This window comes from Podarcis muralis, chromosome 6 (assembly GCF_964188315.1).
Source record: "Podarcis muralis chromosome 6, rPodMur119.hap1.1, whole genome shotgun sequence".
NCBI classification, from domain to species: domain Eukaryota; kingdom Metazoa; phylum Chordata; class Lepidosauria; order Squamata; family Lacertidae; genus Podarcis; species Podarcis muralis.
The window spans coordinates 39,354,738-39,374,409 of record NC_135660.1 but is presented as its reverse complement, the minus strand read 5'-3'; the positions used below and the strand labels follow the sequence as shown (position 1 = coordinate 39,374,409).

The 19,672-nt window shown below is 43.3% G+C and overlaps 2 protein-coding genes across 32 annotated transcripts in view; both read right to left on the bottom strand.

Moving 5' to 3' along the window:
• Positions 1-230: 230 nt before the first annotated feature.
• ILKAP (ILK associated serine/threonine phosphatase) lies at positions 231-9,909 on the bottom strand. Its single transcript, XM_028730757.2, has 12 exons — positions 9,753-9,909; positions 9,038-9,103; positions 7,824-7,880; positions 7,225-7,344; positions 5,939-6,065; positions 4,941-5,047; positions 3,841-3,934; positions 2,967-3,054; positions 2,298-2,419; positions 1,589-1,708; positions 1,360-1,441; positions 231-528 (listed from the first exon to the last, which is right to left on the bottom strand). The coding sequence occupies exons 1-12, from the start codon at positions 9,811-9,813 to the stop codon at positions 388-390; spliced, it is 1,185 nt and encodes a 394-aa protein (XP_028586590.2). The 5' UTR covers positions 9,814-9,909; the 3' UTR covers positions 231-387.
• A 5,099-nt stretch (positions 9,910-15,008) lies between these two features.
• KIF1A (kinesin family member 1A) overlaps positions 15,009-19,672 on the bottom strand; it is a 120,868-nt gene continuing 116,204 nt past the window's right edge. For all 31 annotated transcript variants that reach the window (XM_028730765.2, XM_028730769.2, XM_028730768.2 and 28 more), the window contains 3 exons: positions 18,659-18,851; positions 17,141-17,259; positions 15,009-16,841 (listed from right to left, as the gene is read on the bottom strand). In XM_028730765.2, coding sequence (XP_028586598.2) covers positions 16,799-16,841; positions 17,141-17,259; positions 18,659-18,851 — 355 coding nt within the window. In that variant the 3' untranslated portion in view covers positions 15,009-16,798. The remainder of the gene's footprint in view (positions 16,842-17,140; positions 17,260-18,658; positions 18,852-19,672) is intronic.

The window sequence follows — 19,672 nt, the reverse complement described above, 5'->3', positions numbered from 1 at the left end:
CTTTTAACTCATGAAGCTCAATACATCATTTCCTTCCTCTACATAACCAACACAAAATGCATGTATTTTGTGCTTAAGGTGCTGGAATACAAAAAACAAGGTGCCTTGTGCAAGTCAAGCACTATGAGCATCAACTGTACACTATTTTATCTAAGAAGTTCACTCGGTGAATTAGACGGCCCCATTCCATCCCATTGTGATTCTATGAAACAATGAACCAACTTGAACAGTTAGAAAAAAAAACCTTTTATTTACAAATAAGAGCATTCGGGGGCGGAAACACAACCGAAACCCTACATACACACATACACACTCACAGGCACACTAACTTGTTCCATTAAATCCACGGCATGCTGCTAAGGACCTCACTTGCACCTATTCTCGGCATCACTGCTCAATCCGGACCACCACAACTGTGACGTTATCTGCAGAGCCTCGCTGCACAGCCTTGTTGGCCAGCCTGTTACAGGCTGCTTCATACCGGGCATCAGCAGCTGATTTGGCATCTCTCGTGGGAATCGTTTTGTCCTGTTGGGAAGCAGAATACACAAATGCGGGGTAGTTTCTTTTCACTTAATTTGCCGAGAGCACTTCAATGCCTCTCATTCCCAGAGTAACTTCTAATTATTTACAATGTTTGTATATCATTCGTTCACAAAAAAATATTTGGGAGGTATAGGGACTTTTCAACACCCACAACCCCTGGTACACTATAAAGTACAAACATGGACATAAAGTTAGAAACACTTTTTTTAAAAAAAGTATTGTAATAAAAGTAAAATCGGCAGCCGAGGATACAGTAGTGCCAAGTATCTATTAAGCACTAAAAATGTGGCTTTAGAACTAGAAAGCTGTGTGTGTGTGCGTGTATGTGTAAATGTCTTCAGCTAGCTCTGAAAAGGCCACAACATAGACGTCAATGAAGTTCTTCTGGGGGAAGGCATTCCACGGCTGGGAAGTCATCAGTGAAAGGGCTCTTTCCTTCACAGCAAACAACCTCATCTCATTTGAACAGAAACACTCAAAAAAGGGCCTCTACTCAGTCTTGCAATTAGCTACTTGCACTGTCATCTGAAAGGAATGTTTTGGTGTTTTTTTAAACTCGCCACAAGCCCCCCCTGCCACCTGCTGACATGGGGAGACAGAGGGACCATCTCTCTTCTGCCCCCTTCCCACCTGAAACAGCAACTAGACATATATTAAAGTTTACATGGTCCTTGCTTGGTTGAATCAGGGCACGCAACCCATCAAGTGGATGTCATGCCACCCAAAGAACAAGAGTGAGTGCAGCTCCTCTTCCACATTCCTTTCCTAACAAGCAGCCCTGTCTCTTCTCACTCAAGCCTATCTTCCCCTTACCTCCAAACAAGACATAATGAAGTTCACAGCTTCATCTGGTGAGAAGACTTTGAAGAGACCATCACAAGCCAAGAGGATAAACCTGGAAGAGCAATTAGTGATAAGTTTTATGGGGGGAGGGGGGATTAGGACCTAGAAACAAAACAGAACACAAGGAGTAATTTAACGGTTTATTCTAAAGACACCCCACTTGTATTCTCTGCATTTGTGTACTTGTGTCAGGTTTTACCTGTCGTTGTGTGTAAGCTGGCAGCGCTTGACATCTGGAACAGAGATGACCCCAAAGCGCTTGTACTGCCCATCTCCAATGGAGCGAGAGACTTCCAGGACACCCAAGACACGTCCTTCCCTACAAAAGTGGGGAGAGAGAGCCTATTTCAGCATGCCACTGGGTTTAATCCCCAAAGTTGTCAGGCTAGAACAGGGATGGGGAACCTGTGGCCCTGCAGGTGTTGTTACGAGTTCAAGTCCCAGCAGTCCCACCCAGCATTGCCAACGTTCAGAGAAGATGGGAGAGATATTCCAGCAGCACCTGGAGGGCCAAGGGTTCCCCACTTCTGAGCTAGAAGTATTTGGGACCAAGGTGAGTCCAGTTTACTACAGACTCTAGCTAGATGCTTCACAAGTAGTCTACACAATTCCTTTTGCAACTTTACCATATAATTATAGAACTCAAGAGAAAGCAATGTTTTGATCCCAAATTGGCACTTGAAAATACTAACTTATTTCAATTATTAACATTTATCCACATAGGTAGTTAAATGATGGCTTCTAACAAAATAAAAAAGCCAACTCACATAGTCTACAGCTAACAGTTAATAAGAATTTTCCACAGTTCAAATGAGCATTTACATTGGGCGGCCGGAGGGGGCGGTTGCAGCTAAAAACCCCAAATGTTGCTGAAGGGCTGTTGGAGGAAGAGAAGAGAAACCTGTTACCTGACATTCCCTCCAGCCTTTTGGATCCTCATCCGCTCGTCGTATTGAGTTGGGTTATGTTCTTTACTGAGACTTAAGGCTGTATGTTTCTGACTTTCTTCATTGTAGCGACACAGAAGCGCCTGCACTGACAGAAGAACCCTCATGAGCAAGTAGCAAGGACTGCAAGTCTCTGCTTGAGGCATTATAGGATATAACTTTCCATTAAGCAAACCCTTAAACGATTTCTAAGCAGTGTCACTCTATTGCATGCCTCCAGCCTCACATATAATAATAATGATAATAATGATAATAACAACAACTTTTTATTTATACCCTGCCCTTCCTGGTTCAGAAAACTGGGCTCAGCGTGGCTAACAACAAATTTAAAACACAAACTGGCCAGGGCCTGAAATTGGCTTGAGCTGAGAACATCTCAAAAATTGATGGAAGACACCACCACTGAGTCTGTAACGCCATCTAGAGTTCACCAAGAAAATCCAACGGATCACAGAGCTGCTCCAAACCACATTTCCTCCCAACAATAAATTTGGTGGACATATTGCAAGGCAATGACAGTGCTAAGGTACAGCTGCTATAGCATCTTTTGGTGGAACTGAAAAGATTAGCCTCACTCAGTAACAAGAAAAATGTATTGAAACTGGACCCACAACTTCTAGTGCTGCTTACCCTGCTGTCTCCAAGGTTGGCAATATACAAAGTATTATCAATCACCAGCACACAGGTTGCTGTGGAGCCATCCTTCCAGGCAGGTTTCCTGTAAGTACAAGAAAGTGGAAACAAAAAAGTGAGTTCAAGCAAGTTCCAAATTGTTCCAAGAGTCATACTGCACAATTATGGAGACTGATAGCCCAATGCAAAAAAGAGGGGGGGATTAATGGACCACTCACAAGTTTAAGAACACACCTGTGCTACAGCCCCCCTTGTATTTTGAAATGGTTGAGTTCATATAGAGGAGTGTACAATTGAGTATGTATACACTCACCCACAAAGACTCCTGCAATGGAAAAATAGTTATCAAATTATTATTTATTTATTGCATTTATAGCACACTTTTTTTTGCCAAGGTGCTCAAGGTGGCATAAATGGTTCTCACTGCCTCAATTAATTCCCACAACAAGGTAGGTTTGGCTGAGAGACAGTGACCGGCCTTAGGTGAGTGGAAGTGTGTGAGGATCTGAACCCAGGTCCTAGTCTGACACTTTAACCACTATACCACACTGGCTCTGCAAAAAGGCGGGGTTATGAAGGTGGTTTTGTTTTAACGCTACTTGACAACTTTCTTTCTCATCTGTAGGGAACATCTGACAAGGGGAAATATGTAAACATCTTTTCTGAAGTGATACAGCCCCAAATACGCTTAACACAATGCCTATATCAGGCATAGGCAAACTCGGCCCTCCAGATGTTTTTGGCCTAGAACTCCTATGAGCCCTAGCTAACAGGACCAGTGGTCAGGGATGATGGGAATTGTAGTCCCAAAATAGCTGGAGGGCCGAGTTTGCCTATGCCTGGCCTATATACTTGGAAAGTTTACACTTACTGGCTGGAAGCCTGCCTGAGAAACTCCTCATCTGTGTATTTGAAGGTGTCCAGAAGGCATCTTCTTATTGTTTTCTCAACACTGGGCACATCTCCTGTTATGAACACGAAAGAAGTGATTAGCTACTTCCCTCAAAACATATTCTGTGCTAGACAAATCAAAATTCCTGCTCAGGATTACCTGAAATGTTGCTTACAGAATGTATTATGACTAAAATACTAGTTTCCAGTGTCTGCTAAAAACATTCCTGTGTGGCCAAGCCTACCCAGATGCTTAAAACTTTAATCTGTTTTAGTATTTTAACTTCTTGTTTTAGTATTTTAACTAATCTGTTTTAGTATTTTAACTTCTTGTATGTTTTAAGATATTGAATTTCCCCCTCTAATTTTTTGGTTTTATCCTTTGTAAACTGCTTTGAGGGTTGTTGTTGGTTTTTTCTTTACAATCGTTTCTTTACAATCAAGCGGTGTATAAATTTTATGAAATAAATGAAAATCTGCAATTCAGATTAACCGTTCAAGGAGGGCACTTTGCAACTGGGTTGTCCCTGCAAGGAAGGATGTCCCCCTAGAGGTTACCCACCATCCTTCACTTGGCACAGGACAGGACTGCAGAAAAGGACATCTGTAGGCAATGTCATAGTTTGGTTAAATATATATTAGAGAAGGCACTCCTTCAGATAGCCTGGCTCCAATTTGTTTAGGGCTTAAGCAGGACCCCAGGACGATGGTGTGAAGGGACACTGTGTTGAAGCTCAGCAGGCCTGGGTCTGTCCAATGCCTGAGCGAGAGGCCACCCTGCAGTCACATGTGTGCCAACTTGGCTTTCAAGGTGGAATAAAGGCAGGATACAATTTTAAGGAAGACAAATAATTGAAACCAGGAGTTTTAATTGGGTTCAGAAACAGACTGGGTGCCAGTGCAGCTGATAAAATTACTGGGCATTGTGCACCCAAACAAGCACATAGTTTCTTCTGAGGAAGCCTCACCAACATGCAGCAGCAGCAGCAGCTACACTGCTTTAAAACTAGCGCTCAGGAAGCAGGAAACCCCAGAGAATGATACTGCACACACACTGCACTCCCCAACCCCCATTTTTACCTTTAGGGAATTTTCTGATCAGGTTTTGATGCAGATTCTGTGCTGCATACTTTGAAGCTCGAACTCCTCCGTGGCCATCAAAGACAGCAAAGTATGACACACGGGTACTGTAAAGGAAGACAAGATTGACCCCACTCTCTGGAAGTGGCCAAGAAACTGACACTGTGCTGAACTTGCATCACTAGTGGATCTGCAAAAAGCACAACCTTCCCTCATCCATGTACCACAAGGGTTGGCAATCTGGTGTTTAACAGACGCTGTTTGACTCCCAACATCAGCCCCAGCCAGCATGGCCAATGGTCAGGGATTACCATTCCCGACATGGATTGCCTATGTAAAGGTTTCACATTTCTCTTTAAATTATGAATTTGTCAATGTGTGAAGCAGCCCCCAGTATCAACAAGGACCCAGATCCTAGGTTTTCCAATGCCACTGGTAGAATCTTAACAGTTACACAGTTTGAGATCTTGCCTCTTTAGAATACAGAATAAAAAGGATGGAAAGCATATATCTGACGTGCTCTTTTAGGATAACTTGGGCCCAATTTTCTGCTGTATCTACCAGAATTACATCTGTAAAGAAAGGTGCATTGAGGTGTGAATGTGTGTGTTCAATAGGAACAGAAGAATCACACCGAGTCATACCAACTGCCCATTTAGTCTAGCATTCTGTGCCCACAATGGCCAACCAAATGTTTTCTAGGAGCCCAGAAACAAGACCTAAGTACAACAGCACTCTTATGCCAGTGTGACACTCAAAGGCATGCCATCTCCAACACCAGAGCTAATTTATTACATAGATATTATGTCTAATAACCATTGCTAGCATAACACATTTCAAAAAGGAAAACACTATTTCCAGACACCAAATCAACTGGAAAGCAACTTTAAAATTATTGTCCCTGTATGGCAAAACAGGCTATTTAGCACAAAGTTGGACTAGGACACACACACACACACACACGAGTCAATATGCTCATATGCAAATATAATACTCACATCTGAGAGGGGAGGGGGCTGCACTCTTCTGTGATATCATTCAGAATGACATGGGCATCCTGCATCTCTTCTCGCTCTCCTTTCCTCTCTGCCACGTAGCCCTTCAGACCAAGGATACCTGCAGAATCTAAAAAGAAAGCAAAAGATACACACAGGATTCAATCCTTGAGCTCCCTTTTGCACAACATCCCATTAAGTGGCCGTTTAGCTTAAGACAGTATCATTCTGAAAACCTCTTGGTAACAAACTACATGTAAAACTTTAACTAGACTACTAGACAGCAACATTATAGAATAGAACACACCAAATAAGAGTACACTAGCAATGCCAATAAAACAAAAGACTGGAAGCACCCTTCAAGGCAATGTAGGAACATTCCCAAATTGTGTTCACATTCATAAAGAATCTGCTGGCAGAATACATTCTAATAGGAAAAAGCTGTTCAACTGGGGTTAGAACCAACTGAATATTCTTAATTTTTAAACCTTGTGGCATTACTGCGTTACCCACCACAGCACTAGACTGAACAGCTACAGCTTGATCAGGTGCACCAGAGAAGACGTCAACATGGTACACCTCTGGGATTTCTACAAATGCAGATGATGTGAACAGAAGTAGATGTGACTCACGTCATGCCACTGTTGCCACATCACAATTCAGCTGGGAGATCGAAAGATGTTTTTGCTTCTACACTCTAGGTTAGCTTGGATAATCTAAGCAGCCTCCTACCCGAGGCAGACGAGGAAACAAACAGAGGCTGTATGGCATGGCAGCAGTTAGGCCGTGTTGCAAAGAGCACCAAGAAAAAAAGCTTTCATGGCAGTGGATAAAGAGACATGGACACAGGCCTGTCTTCAGATCCTCGTTCATCTTATTAGGCAATTCTTGCTTTGAATTGTGCATAGCACCTTGTTATTGTGAGCCACATTGAGGACTCAGCTGCTTGAAAAGCAAGCCAGTATTGTCATGAAAAAGCTACCACCACCAGCCTCTCTCACAAAGTTGTTCTGAGGAGAAGAGGGGGTAACAGACACATACATTGTCCTTCGCTCCTTGGAGGAAACATGGCTTACCGATATAATACAGACACAATAGTGTCTGCAAGGAAACAAGAATACCCTTAAAAGCAGGAAACTCTGCAGAGGTGAGACACTTGTTCATGAGTATCTTATACTCCTCCCCCTGCTCATTCCTAAAAATGATCACAACAGGAAACAATCTCACTTTTGCCCTAATTTAAGGCAGCAGTAGAATAGAAAATATGTGGCTTCAGAGTGTCTGAAAACCTTTACAAACTTTCTTTTCCACAAGTTCTTCACTCCCATTCTTCTCTCCCTCTGTGGATTTCCTCTTCTCTCCCTTCCCATGGCTCACAGGAAGAGAAACTTGCTCTGCAGGATGTGAAGCTGAGGAACAAAATGTTGGTCAGTTATTTTATTTATCCGAGTCATTTACTCAAGTGATACTGTGACAGAGTACACAATCCCTTACTGGCTGGGATTATGCAGCCAGATGAGATGGGCCAAATTATGCTGTAATTATGCTGTAACACTGGCTACACCACCCTTGATTTCTCCTTTATATAATCCTAGCTAGAGGAAGCTCTAGTATTAACAGCAATAAAAGATACCAAAGCAGTTGCCAGCCAGGAAGTGAACAGCCAGCACACAAGAGCTGAAGAGACAAAGAGGGTGTGGTGTGGAGGGAACAATCCACCTCCTTCAAACCACTACTTTTGAGCCTGAAAATGTTCACCTGTGACCATTTGATGAAGCCCTTCAGTTAACCAACTTCTGAAGCACTCAAGAATGTTTCATTCTCAGGTGTGATCCTATCACAGCAGTGCAATCAACAGCAAAACAGAAATCTTGAGACTACTGCTCACCTGAGTTTCCGCTGCTGGCAGGTGGGAGGTCGTCAAAAAGCAAAGAACCTCCGGTTCCTAAAACACAAGGAAACATGTGTCCAGAATCCAGGTCCCAGAGCAAACAGATTTCTCAGATAGTTTCATAAAGAACACACAATCTATAAAACAGAACTGCCAAGCTAAAATGTCTATTCTACAGCAACCAGCCTTTGTATTATCAGCAATGTCTCTGTAATCAGGTAAACCTGAGTGCGATGTACAAATGCTGCTTGTGTAGCAAGCTGAAGAACAAAAGTAAACTTAGGAATGTAGCTACACATTACAAATGCAGGCTTGGATGGTCAAGGCCCTGTGATACAGGAATGGCACCCATGCTAAACAAAGAGACAGGGTTCAGCCAAGGGGTAAATCACAATTGGGACATCAGCACAGCATCTTCCCAATCCTACAGGCACCTTGAGTCAGAGAACTCCCCCAGCCAGAAGCAGCAACTATATCCACCATTATTCACTTTTAAGGGCCAGTCAAAAATTTCCTGTTTACTCAGGCATTTGGTTGTTAGTTGGGACCATATACGATGATACCCTACCCACATTTTGGGAAACTTTTAGCCTCCAGGCATTACTGAACTAAAATGCCCACCATCTCTGTCTGGGGCTCACAGAAGTTGTAGTTCAGCAACATCTGGAGGATCAAAGGCCCTGCCCTAGTGTGTTGTGGTGTTCAAGCTTTTAGTGAGCCAGGGTAGGATTTGTTTTTTTCTATAATATTGCAGGATGAGCACTTTTGAGTAAATAGCTGTTTTATTCTTTTTTATGTTTTAACTTATGTATTTGTATGTGTGTGTTTTTACAACTGAAAGTCACTTGGAGACATTTTACATAGCAAGTAATGAATGCACATTAATATATAATAAATGCAACCTCTTGCCCAGGAGTAAAGGCCCACTTTGTGATGGAGTTTCGACGTACATGTAGTAAGTTGGGGTAGGGACAAAGTGTACATATGGCTTGAAGAACTGCCATAAAGAAAAACATTTGTCAAGGAGTAATGGTGTCCTGCTTTTCTCAAAGCAAGTTACATACAAGAAGAGGATTAAGAGTGCCTGCTAGTCTTCTCCTGAGGCATCAAGAGGGCACATCACTACATAAAGGCCTAACGACAAAACAAAAGGAGAAAAAGGAGATGACCATGCTAGTCAGTGAAAGACATGATGTATACAAGAATCATACCAAAGTCAGTGCTGCTGACTGACGGAAGTTCATCAAAAAGCAAAATTCCTTTCTGCCCTTCTTTCCCTAAAAAATAAAGAGACACAATAACAGATATCAATTAGAGAACATGTGACCACAAGGGACAGATTGACGACTTCTTTCTTTCTTTTAAAAAAAATAATCATTCAAAGTGTAAATCTCCTGGGGGCAGAATCAGTTACTCCTCCTCCCTTCCTAGCAGCTAACAGTCAAAACAATACTGGAAAGCAGCAGCAGCAATTACAGTACCTCAGAAGCCGTTACCCACGCGTGTATGTGTGAGTGCGCGCTAGGGCTTTCACCCAAGAAAAAGACGCGCGTGCGCGCATCCCGGTGTCAATACGCGACGCGTGCACCCGTGTACGAGTTCACACGCGCATGCGTGCTGCACCGTGTTTAGCAAAGCGGGGCTAATCCTGGGCATGAAAAAAACAACACAGCCCGTGCACGCACCCACCGGGGGCCTTGGCCGCTCTTCGAAGGGACCATGGCTGCGCAGGTGGCCCCGAGTGCAGGCGGCGCCTTCCCTTCCCCGCCAAGAAATGAGGCGAATTCAAGGCTCCGGGAAGGGAAGGAGGGCGGGCGGCTAAGCTCCAGCCCGGCTCCTGCGGCTCCTGAGGCCGACAGCCGAAGGCTCCTTTCCCCCCAAGCGGACGGCGGAGTCCAGGCCCCGAAGGGCGCCCGGGGCGCTTACCTGCCGCCGCCTCCACAGCTGCCGAAGGGGCCGCCTCGGGAAGGTCCCCGAACAGATCCATCCAGCCTCGCACTCGGCGGCGGCCGGCCTGAGCCGCGGCGACCTCCTCTTCCTCCTCCTCCACTCGCAAAGGCCCACCTGGATGCCAATCACCGCCGTGAGGCGGAGCCCACTCTCCCTCTCATTGGCTGCTCGCCTCCCTCGCCTAATCGCTCCTTTAGAGGGGCGTGGCTAGAGCAGCCTCGCCAAAAAACCACCAAAAGAAACGCGGGCCTTCTCATAGGCCAGCCGCTCTGGAGGGCGGGACTAGAAGGTTGTAAGTCAGTCTCCGTTATTCCTATGGCGCCTGCCAATCATCCTTAGGGGCGGGCCCGCCAGTTTTTCGTTCGAACGCTCTGATGACGCGCCACGTTCTGCTACTTTCCCCCCCTGCAGTGAGATGCTTTTTGCAATAGCGGGAGGCGGAAAAATATTGACGGGGCACCAAGACGACGAAGGGTTCTGCGGGGCGGGGGATCTTGCCCCTCATGCTAGCTTTCTAAGAGAGACACGGCCGTGTAGGTCAAATTAATGATCCTCCACAGGTGTGCTTTGAAACAACAACTCCCCCCGCCGCTGGGATGGATTGGTTACTTCTTTGTAACAAGATGAAGCTGCCACTAGATGATGCCTGAGCAAGGCAAGAGGAAGTGTGGATGATATGAGACCTGATTTAAGGATAAAAAGCCAGTGTTGTGGGGGGGTTTTGGGGGGGGTGGCGGCAAAGGCATAGCCGCTGGGATCAGTGCATAGCTGTCAACTTTTCCCTTTTCTTGCGAGGAATCCTATTCGGAATAAGGGAATTTCCCTTTAAAAAAGGGAAACGTTGGCAGCTATGGATCAGTGCCTAAAAAGCACGAGACAAGTGGGAAAGTGTGCTTTCTAAGCACAGGACAAGGCAAGGAGAAGTGTAGACAAGCCCCCTAATGGTGGGAGAACACAGGATGCAGAGTAAACGGGAATCTCAGCAACCTAATTGAGAAGGGGGAATCTACTGACCGATCACTGTAAGAATTCCAGTTCATCAGCAAAGATTTTGAGTCTCGATCGGTCAAAACCAAAATGGGCTCCCCCCCCTCTCAATCTACCTTTTGCCCATCCTTGCTCTAGCTGGGCAGCTAGAGGCAAAATAAGACGTTGCTACTGCACCTTTAGTAGTTGTGTAGAAGTGGGAATCGAAGTAGCTCTTGTATCACCTAGTTGGCCACTGTCGGAAAAGAACGCTGAATAAGACGGATCTACTCTTAACAGAAGGGACGCGGGCGGCGCTGTGGGTAAAACCTCAGCGCCTAGGGCTTGCCGATCGCATGGTCGGTGGTTCGAATCCCTGCGGCAGGGTGAGCTCCCATCTTTCGGTCCCAGCTCCTGCCCACCTAGCAGTTAGAAAGCACCCCTAAGTGCAAGTAGATAAATAGGTACCGCTTTCTAGCGGGAAGGTAAACGGCGTTTCTGTGTGCTGCGTGCGCTGGTGCTCGCTCGCCAGAGCAGCTTCGTCACGCTGGCCACATGACCCGGAAGTGTCTGCGGACAGCGCTGGCCCCCGGCCTCTTATGTGAGATGGGCGCACAACCCTAGAGTCGGACACGACTGGCCCGTACAGGCAGGGGTACCTTTACCTTTACTCTTAACAGAGCCCTGTCCTCTGCAACTCTCCACCTATCCTACATTAAGTGAATTATGGTTAGAAAAAATATTTGCTCGTGATGTCTTTCAGCTTATCCAGAGGTGCCATAGGCTGCAAGGAATGGTGTCCTGTGATGTTGGGTTGGAGGGGTATTTAATATTGACAAAGTGGTCCATAGGCTCAGTGGTAGAGCATGTGCTTTTATTTATTTATTATTAAATTTATTTCCTGCCCTTCCTTCCAAAGGAGCCCAGGGTGGCAAACAACAAGCAACAAAACAGTAACATATTTAAAACAATTCCAACACAGATGCAGACTCTGAAAGATCTCAACTTAAAAAGCATGTTGAAAGAGGTAAGTATTCATCAGGCCACAACTGCTCTGATAACTCCCATGCTTTCTCTTCTCCTTTTGCCCTAGTCAGCGGTCTTTCCTCCTTTCTTTCATCTCCCTGTCATCCTACATCTTCCAGGCTTGCTCTGACCCACATTGGGTCACATATTACATAGCCAGGAACTAGGAGAGTCCACTTCTCATATGCATCTGCCTGTGTATTAAGATTGTCAGCAAAAATTCTGGTCTGGGTGCTCCCCACCTTCATAAGTTTATGCGAGTGCCTACCAGGGACAAGACCTTTTCTGTCAATATGGAATGTCCTCCCCAGACATGTTTGCCTGGTGACCACATTAATGTTAAGTGCCAGTTTTAAAGTTACTTTGCCCCAATTTAAGATGGTCTATATAATATATAATTGTGCTGCTTGTGCATTTGCTGACCATGGGTGAATGACACAATGGAAGTGTTCTAAATAAAATAAATTATTGTCTTAACTGCTTTGGAATGGCGAGTCATATGTTGTGTTAATAAGTTGTAAGCCATGTTGGAGATCGTTGGAGATCTTTAAAATAACACCAACGTGTAGAATATCACTCTCATGACTTCTGAAAACAATTTGAAGGTTAAAAAAAGTGTGTACCTTTGATAAAATTGGGTGGGGCTGCTTAGGGCAAGATAAAATTGTCTTCTGTGCATAAGAAGAGCACCTTTCTCACCTGGCATGTGGCCTGTAGGGCATGGACGCCAACTGGCCATCAGAGTTATAGACACAGAATATTTAAATGAAAGCTCTCTTGTACGAACTGGGAAAATAGTACTTTCCATATTTGTTTACTTCTGAATTGAAATTCCCCCCCAAAAGAATGCTTTGTTTTGATGAAACAATACAACATTTGGTTAAGAGAACAAGCCAGAGGTCAAGAACAGAGTGTCCACTATTTGCATAAATGCCACATTTATTTCTTTAACTGAACAATGCCTTAAGTGTACACAAACAGTTGAAGACCCTAATTTCCAACACTCAATAGCTTTAAGACATCAAGAAAACTAGACTCGATTACTTCAGTATTGTTATTTATACAGTGGTACAGGGTGTGCCCACAGCAATCACATATATACAAAGCAAGAGAAATGGTCTCCCAGCATTTGGAGATGATGTCACAGGAAGAACTCATTTGGACAAACTAGATAATGGAAGCACAGGCAAAATAAGATTAATAAAAAATAAAAAGTAACCACAACCTTCATTTTTATACAGTAAGATCTTGATATTGAGTCACAGCTCATGAATGATAGTGATCCTCCCTACAGTTCATTGAACACACAACAGAAAGAAACAGTAAGAGCATATTAGAGAGTTATACATCTTGTGTTGTCACTTTTGCATGTTACCATATGGATAAGCAATCACCTCTTAGTCCCACAGTTATTAGCTAATTGTGCTGCTTTTACTTGTTTATCTGCTTTCCTGTTGCTCCTTGATAATTTATAAGACTACTTATACTGGGCTCTGCTATCCTCCTACTGAAGGGCAGTTCAGAGAGCATTTGATATTTTAGGTGAGCTCCTTACTCCCCAATAATTTATTGGAATGGGAAAGAGTTTTATGTGAACAAAATAACACTGGCTTTTACAGTTACTGAAGACCAGTCCCTAACCAATATATAATCTATGGAATGGGATAAGTATGACATAATCTGAAATTATTTTTCTTGTATAACATTTTCTCTCACCAGCCTCCACCTTGAGATAATTATAATGATATGGTTGTGTGAAACAGAGCAGAGATGGAAGTCCATCCTGTCAGTATTTTATGCTTCATTGAATAGGTTCCTTTTCCTGCAGGACTTTCCAAAATATGCTTTATTCAGAAATGCTGTTTTTTGCCCCCTAACGAAGGTCTAGATGATACTTGAAATTAAACAATTAATAAAAGGATCATTCAAAAATCTTTACATCTCAAATTAAGTAAAATGACAGTAAATCAGTGGAGACTCTTCTCAGATTGTCTGAAGAGTGGTTGATAACTATATCAATGTGGCTTGACATTTTGGCAATGGATAAAGCCATAACCAGCAGAAAATATGCCAAACGTAATGATATGCTGGGTTATCTAAATAACACTATGTTGGACCATTAGATCTCTGTTCAATATTCCAACCAAAGTACTAAACAAACAAATCCTTTCAGGATATCCATGCTAGCTGGAGACTGGATGATCTGATCTCCATTAAGCTACTGTCAATTTGTTGAGTTAACAATTCCTTTTTTTGTGTGTGTGTCATTGCATTTAAGCCCTGATTCAAACATTGCCTTTCATTTTTAGGGGCTTTGGGTCAAGCCTTTGATCCGTAACTCAAGTCAGTCATGTTGTCTGCAGGTTTGCTGGCCCCAGAAACATGGAACTCTTGAGCAAGACCAGACTGTAGCCCAATATTCACACTGTCGGGAACATGGTCTTCAGGTTGGCTGACCTAAGCCATGCCTCTTATCAGTCTATCACTCCCCATAAAATGCAGCTCTTCCAAGCTCTACTTCTTCATTCGCAAGGCAAGGTTACATATAGATTTTTGTATCTCTTGATTGTATGGACAAGGAAGGTACTGACACAACTTCTTCATCCATTGCCACTAACATAATTAAATCTCTTGACAATTTGATATGGACATAAATGAAGTAAAATATTTTTAAAGTTGTGTTTTTGTATAAAAGATAAGTGTTGTGATCCCATATATGACTTCCTTGTTCTAGGACAGCCTTTAATCCTGTGCATAATTACTTGGGAGTAAGCCCCACTGAACACTGAAAGACTTACTTCCAAGAAACATGTTCAGGGCTGTACTTGTCCTGTTCTTTTTAAAAACAAGTTCAGATGATTTCTTCAGCGTAGCTCAAGGTAGCTTTGAACTTATACCATGACAATCACTCAGGACATTTCAGAGAAATTCATTAGTTGGTTGCTGTCTGACTGCAAATTTTGTTGTTGAAAGGCTTCTACTAGAGCAGACACTGATAAGAGAGTAATAATCACCACTGATTAGAAACTGAGAATCAGTTATGGATTTAAATTATATAATATTTAGACTTAGGCTGGGAAGTTAAAATGAATCAAAGTTGCCACCAAGGGTATTTAATTTTGCTGTTTATGCATAAAGGGAATGTAAACCATGGGGATTAACTACCACATATTGATTTGAATGGGCTGTAAAATAGGATCCTATATATAAAGAGTTAACAAGAGATTCTTAAGCATGAGTCATGCTTAATTGATTGGTGCCAAAAAACTATTATTTGTTTTACTTTGTCTTACCCAAATTGGAAATAAAATTGACTATTTGTTTTACCAGAAATAATTGATTAAGATGCAGGTGTATTTTTGAAGGAGACTTTTAACATATCACTAGATACAGGAGTGAAAAGAGGTCTCTTTTATAACACACTGTTCCAATTTTATACAAGGGTCCTATCAGTCTTGCTACATAAAGTAATCTATTTCAAACCTACTTTTCTCTTAAAAGAAAATGACAATGGGTATTTCCAGACAATCAGTTTTGAGTGTAATAAACATACAGTAGTTTTTCACTTATTCTGGGAAGCCCAGGTGTTGTCCCTTGAAGATGCACTTCTGCTGAGCAGACATTGTATTTCTCCCAAGTGTTCCCTAAATACTGTGAGAGTTTTTATTAAGTACCTTGGAAAATGCAATTCTTCTCTCAGATAGTGCAACTGTTACTATTTCAACTGCTGTGTAGGATGTGGTTGTGTGAGTGTCACAGGAACTTACTGAACACTGCCTGCAACAAAAATGGTGATAAAGTGGCCCAACTTGTTCATCCAATGCCAAGAATAATGGCCGATGGGGAAGGGGTGAAGCAAATCGCCCTCCCACCATTCCTTTCTTGGGAAAACATGAACTCACCTCCAGCAAAACATCCCTATTAAGATTGAAGGTCAGTTTCAATGTTACATGCAGATGCACATAGCATCCCACTGATAGATTGGGGAGGGGGTGTTGGCTGTTTCTTTAAATGAAAAGCAATCTTGGGAGGTTGCTCATGGGAACAAATAATGCTAGTGGAGAGGGCGTTTAATCCATTCCCTACCAGCTATTCCTTCTGCTCAAAATGGGCATCTGGAAGAGGCTGTTTAGAGAAGAAAAAATACAATGGGAAAAATTCGGTACACACTTCCCCACAAGCCTCACTGCTATTCCTTCACTTCTAATCATAGTCTCCTGAAGCTAGTTTTCATTATATAAAGAACATTGGGGGAATGTTATACATATCTGCATGTAACATGTAGATCGGCCCTTAGTTGAACAAAACAAACATTGGCTAGGTGACTGAAAAGAAGAAGAAACCTGCTAGGCAGCAAGTGCAGTATTTGAAAGAAAACCAAGATAGGCTCACAAAAAAAGCTGACAGGGCCCTCTCCCATCACTACACTGACTCACTTCCACATCTTTTCTTTTAGCAGAAATGAGATGCAGCATAATGTATGTGCGTAGGTGGAAAAAACAACACCACATGATAAACAGAATGCACATTTTTCAGTGAAGTAAATAGAAATAAATACTTTATAAATATAATCTCATCCTACTCTTTCTTGCTCTATCAAGTAAAATGTCAATAAGTTATGAATTAGCTGAACACAATCCTATCACTTTTATCTCCTTTGAGTAACATGTTTTATAATGTTCACACTTTTACAGATTCCTTTCTCCTTAAATTGAACAGTTGCTTTAAAAATTAAATCATTTTTATTTTTTAAAAAAGACTCTTGCTTTGTTAGTGGTCATATGTCACCTAGGTCACCCAATAAAGAGATGGGCGGAAGATCACATGTGCACAAGGATTCCAGGGTGTACCAGGCTTCTAAAGTTACAACAGAAATGAATTTGGCCAATGAAACTGTAACTTGAGATGGATCGCTCTGTGGCGCAGGCATCTGGCGGGATGAATGACAGAAGAGATCCAAATTTAAAATGGGGACCCTCAAACAGCACCCATTATTTCACTTGGTTTGATGAGATGGGCGGCCCTTTAGGCTAAATTCTGGTTTGGGCTGTTCTCCGCCTAGACAGTTTGGACCTGTCAGAGAAACCAAGGAAGAAGAAAAATGAAAGGATAGGGAAAAGAAAGAAGGTAGAGGAATCTTCAGAATCCCAACCCATGTTCAAAGAGACAAAAAACAAACCCAGACTTCTCAGCTGAAGCCTTGAATGTTGTTCTTATTCTAGGTGGTGGATCCTCTTATTGTTGGACTACAACTCCCATCATCCCTGACCACTGTTTGGGAATGACGGGACTTGTAGTTCAACAACATCAGGACCCCCAAGTTTGAAGAATTCTGGTCGAGAGGGGTTTGGGATTTTAAGCTATTCAGTTACCTTATTGATCCAGCCAGGAGAGGATTAAATGCATACAGCCAATCATGCATATCCTTGTCGTTGCTTGCCTGCAACAGGATCCCACGATGTTCAGTGCACACTGCGAATGTGTTGGGGGTCTAAAACAGGGGTGTAAAGTTGCATGTGAGACTCAGTTGTAGAGGAGAAGCATACAAAGAGGCATATAGTAAAATGCAGTGAGTGCATATATTACAGGCCAAACCAGATGGTCCCAGATCCGATGACTGGCATTGCAGCAGCCCCCGCCCCCAATAGTTTGTAAGACAATTCAACACTTTCTTTCTCTAGATGTGTAAATCACAGTTCCCTTTACAACTGTAGGTGTCAGGCCTGGCTCTCTGTCCTCATCCTGGAGGACATGTCCATTCTTCAAAGTGTTCACTGCTATTACTTACATGGTCTACCTGCAGAATCATCCTGCCCAGATGTCCACTCCACTTCAGCCTTAGACTCAGCTCCTATTTATACTTAAAGCACAACTGGACAGGAGAGGGCTAGGATCTGAGAGTTCTTACCTCCCACATCCCTCTTCCTCCCTGCAGGACTGGAGAAATCATGAGCATAGCAATGTCATTAAAGGAAAATATATATTTTGATGTTAAAGAAGTGGGGGAGAATCTCAGATCTAAACCTCTCTATCTGGCCCTAAGGACTCACCCAGGCTACACCACCCCACATTTCCTCAGGCTCTAACCTGCCGGGCTGCAATCCTGCCTCAAGTTCTTTGCTTGGCTGTAATGTGTTCTTGAACTGTGGGTAATGGCTTGCCCAGGTGTGGAGTGGAAAGATGTTTGGGTGTAGGTGTCTCTGACTTTTGTGTGGCTGGAATGTATGCTGTATAAAGAGATGGCCATCTTCATTGCTCTGCTCACTTTTTGCCTTTGGTCCCACTCTTACTCTAAGAAGCAGCACTGCTGTCAAATCATGGCTGAGGATATAAGGATGTCCTATAAACCAGTGTTCCCCAACCTTGGGCCTCCAGCTGTTTTTGGACTACAACTCCCATCATCCCTCGCTAGCAAGACCAGTGGTCAAGGATGATGGGAATTGTAGTCCAAAAAGAGCTGGAGGCCCAAGGTTGGGGAACACTGCTATAAACCATACTTAAGACATCAAATCTGTTGTCGGTTCATTGGTTTGTTTCTAGTAGACCAAAGTATTAGGTTGACACTAACTGCAATACCTGCAGAATGTATTTCTAGCTGTCTTGACATGGCTTTGCACCCCCGCACATTCAAGGGCGGAGACTCTGAAACCATCAGGTGCAATTGCCCTCAACAGACAGGCTAGATATAGATTGTTCAGAAACAAGTCTGGTTATGCCACTTAAGATTCTCTGGCTCTGCTGTCATTCCTTTCTCTGTACTTCACACTCTTCCTGGATTTTAGCCATTGTCATGGCCTCTTCTTTCCCTTACAGCCCAGTCTCCAATAAATTACCCAGAAGCACTAGCTGTGGAGTCTCTGATTTTACCCAACCTATGAAGTTGTCCTTACTTTCAGCATCGCCTGCTGGTCTTCACTGTATTCCACCTGAGCTGATGAGAGATTGAGGACTGCTCTCTCCACAGAGTCCTTGTCGGTGTTGTAGATGTAGACATAGGGGCGTCTCACAACCACATAGCGCTTCACCCACCCATTTGTGTGGGGCTCCAGAAAGTGCAGGTAGCCTTTCCTGGAGACAATAGGGCTGTAGAGGAGACACATTGGCATCATGCTTTGTAACTGCATAAAAACTGCACCACACATATTGATTTCTAAAGATTTTCAGCACCACCAGAATTGTGCCTTTGTTCCTCCCTCTGCCCCAGAAGTTATACTCCTGTGGATGCTCTTGACTTGTTTGCTTTGTTTCTCTTTTTCTGCATGGCAATCCCTATCATGTGGGGAGGTGCACATGTTAAGTGAGAAGGCACATGTGATGCCATTACTGGACTGTGCAGTTCAGAATAGAACATTATCCACTGACATTGCTCATCCTCCATATGATGTGGAATGTTACACCCCTGAGTTACATTCTAGTTTGGATGTTAATCTGAGCCAAAGAAGAACTCCTCCATTCCACCACCTGCCCTACCAGTGGCTGCTGCTGCTGTTTGGGCAGCAGCAAGGCGGGGAATATAATAATAATAATAATAATAATAATAATAATAATAATAATAATAATAATAATAATAAAAAATACCCCACCCATCTGGCTGGGTTTCCCCAGCCACTCTGGGAGGCTTCCAACAGAACACTAAAAACAGAATAAAACTTCAAACATTAAAACTTCCCTAAACAGGGCTGCCTTCAGATGTCTTCTAAAAGTCAGGTCATTGTTTTGTATTTCCTCCCCTTTCCCTCCAGGCCACCTGGTTCATTGGCACGGTCATATTCCAGGTGACAGGAAGGGAGGAAGGGAGGAGGGAAAGAAAAGGAGAAAGACACCCCACTCTCTCCAAGCCACCCCTGCCAGAATGGCAGTAACAGCCACTATAAAAAGGTATTAGGGAGCTCATAGGGAGAGAG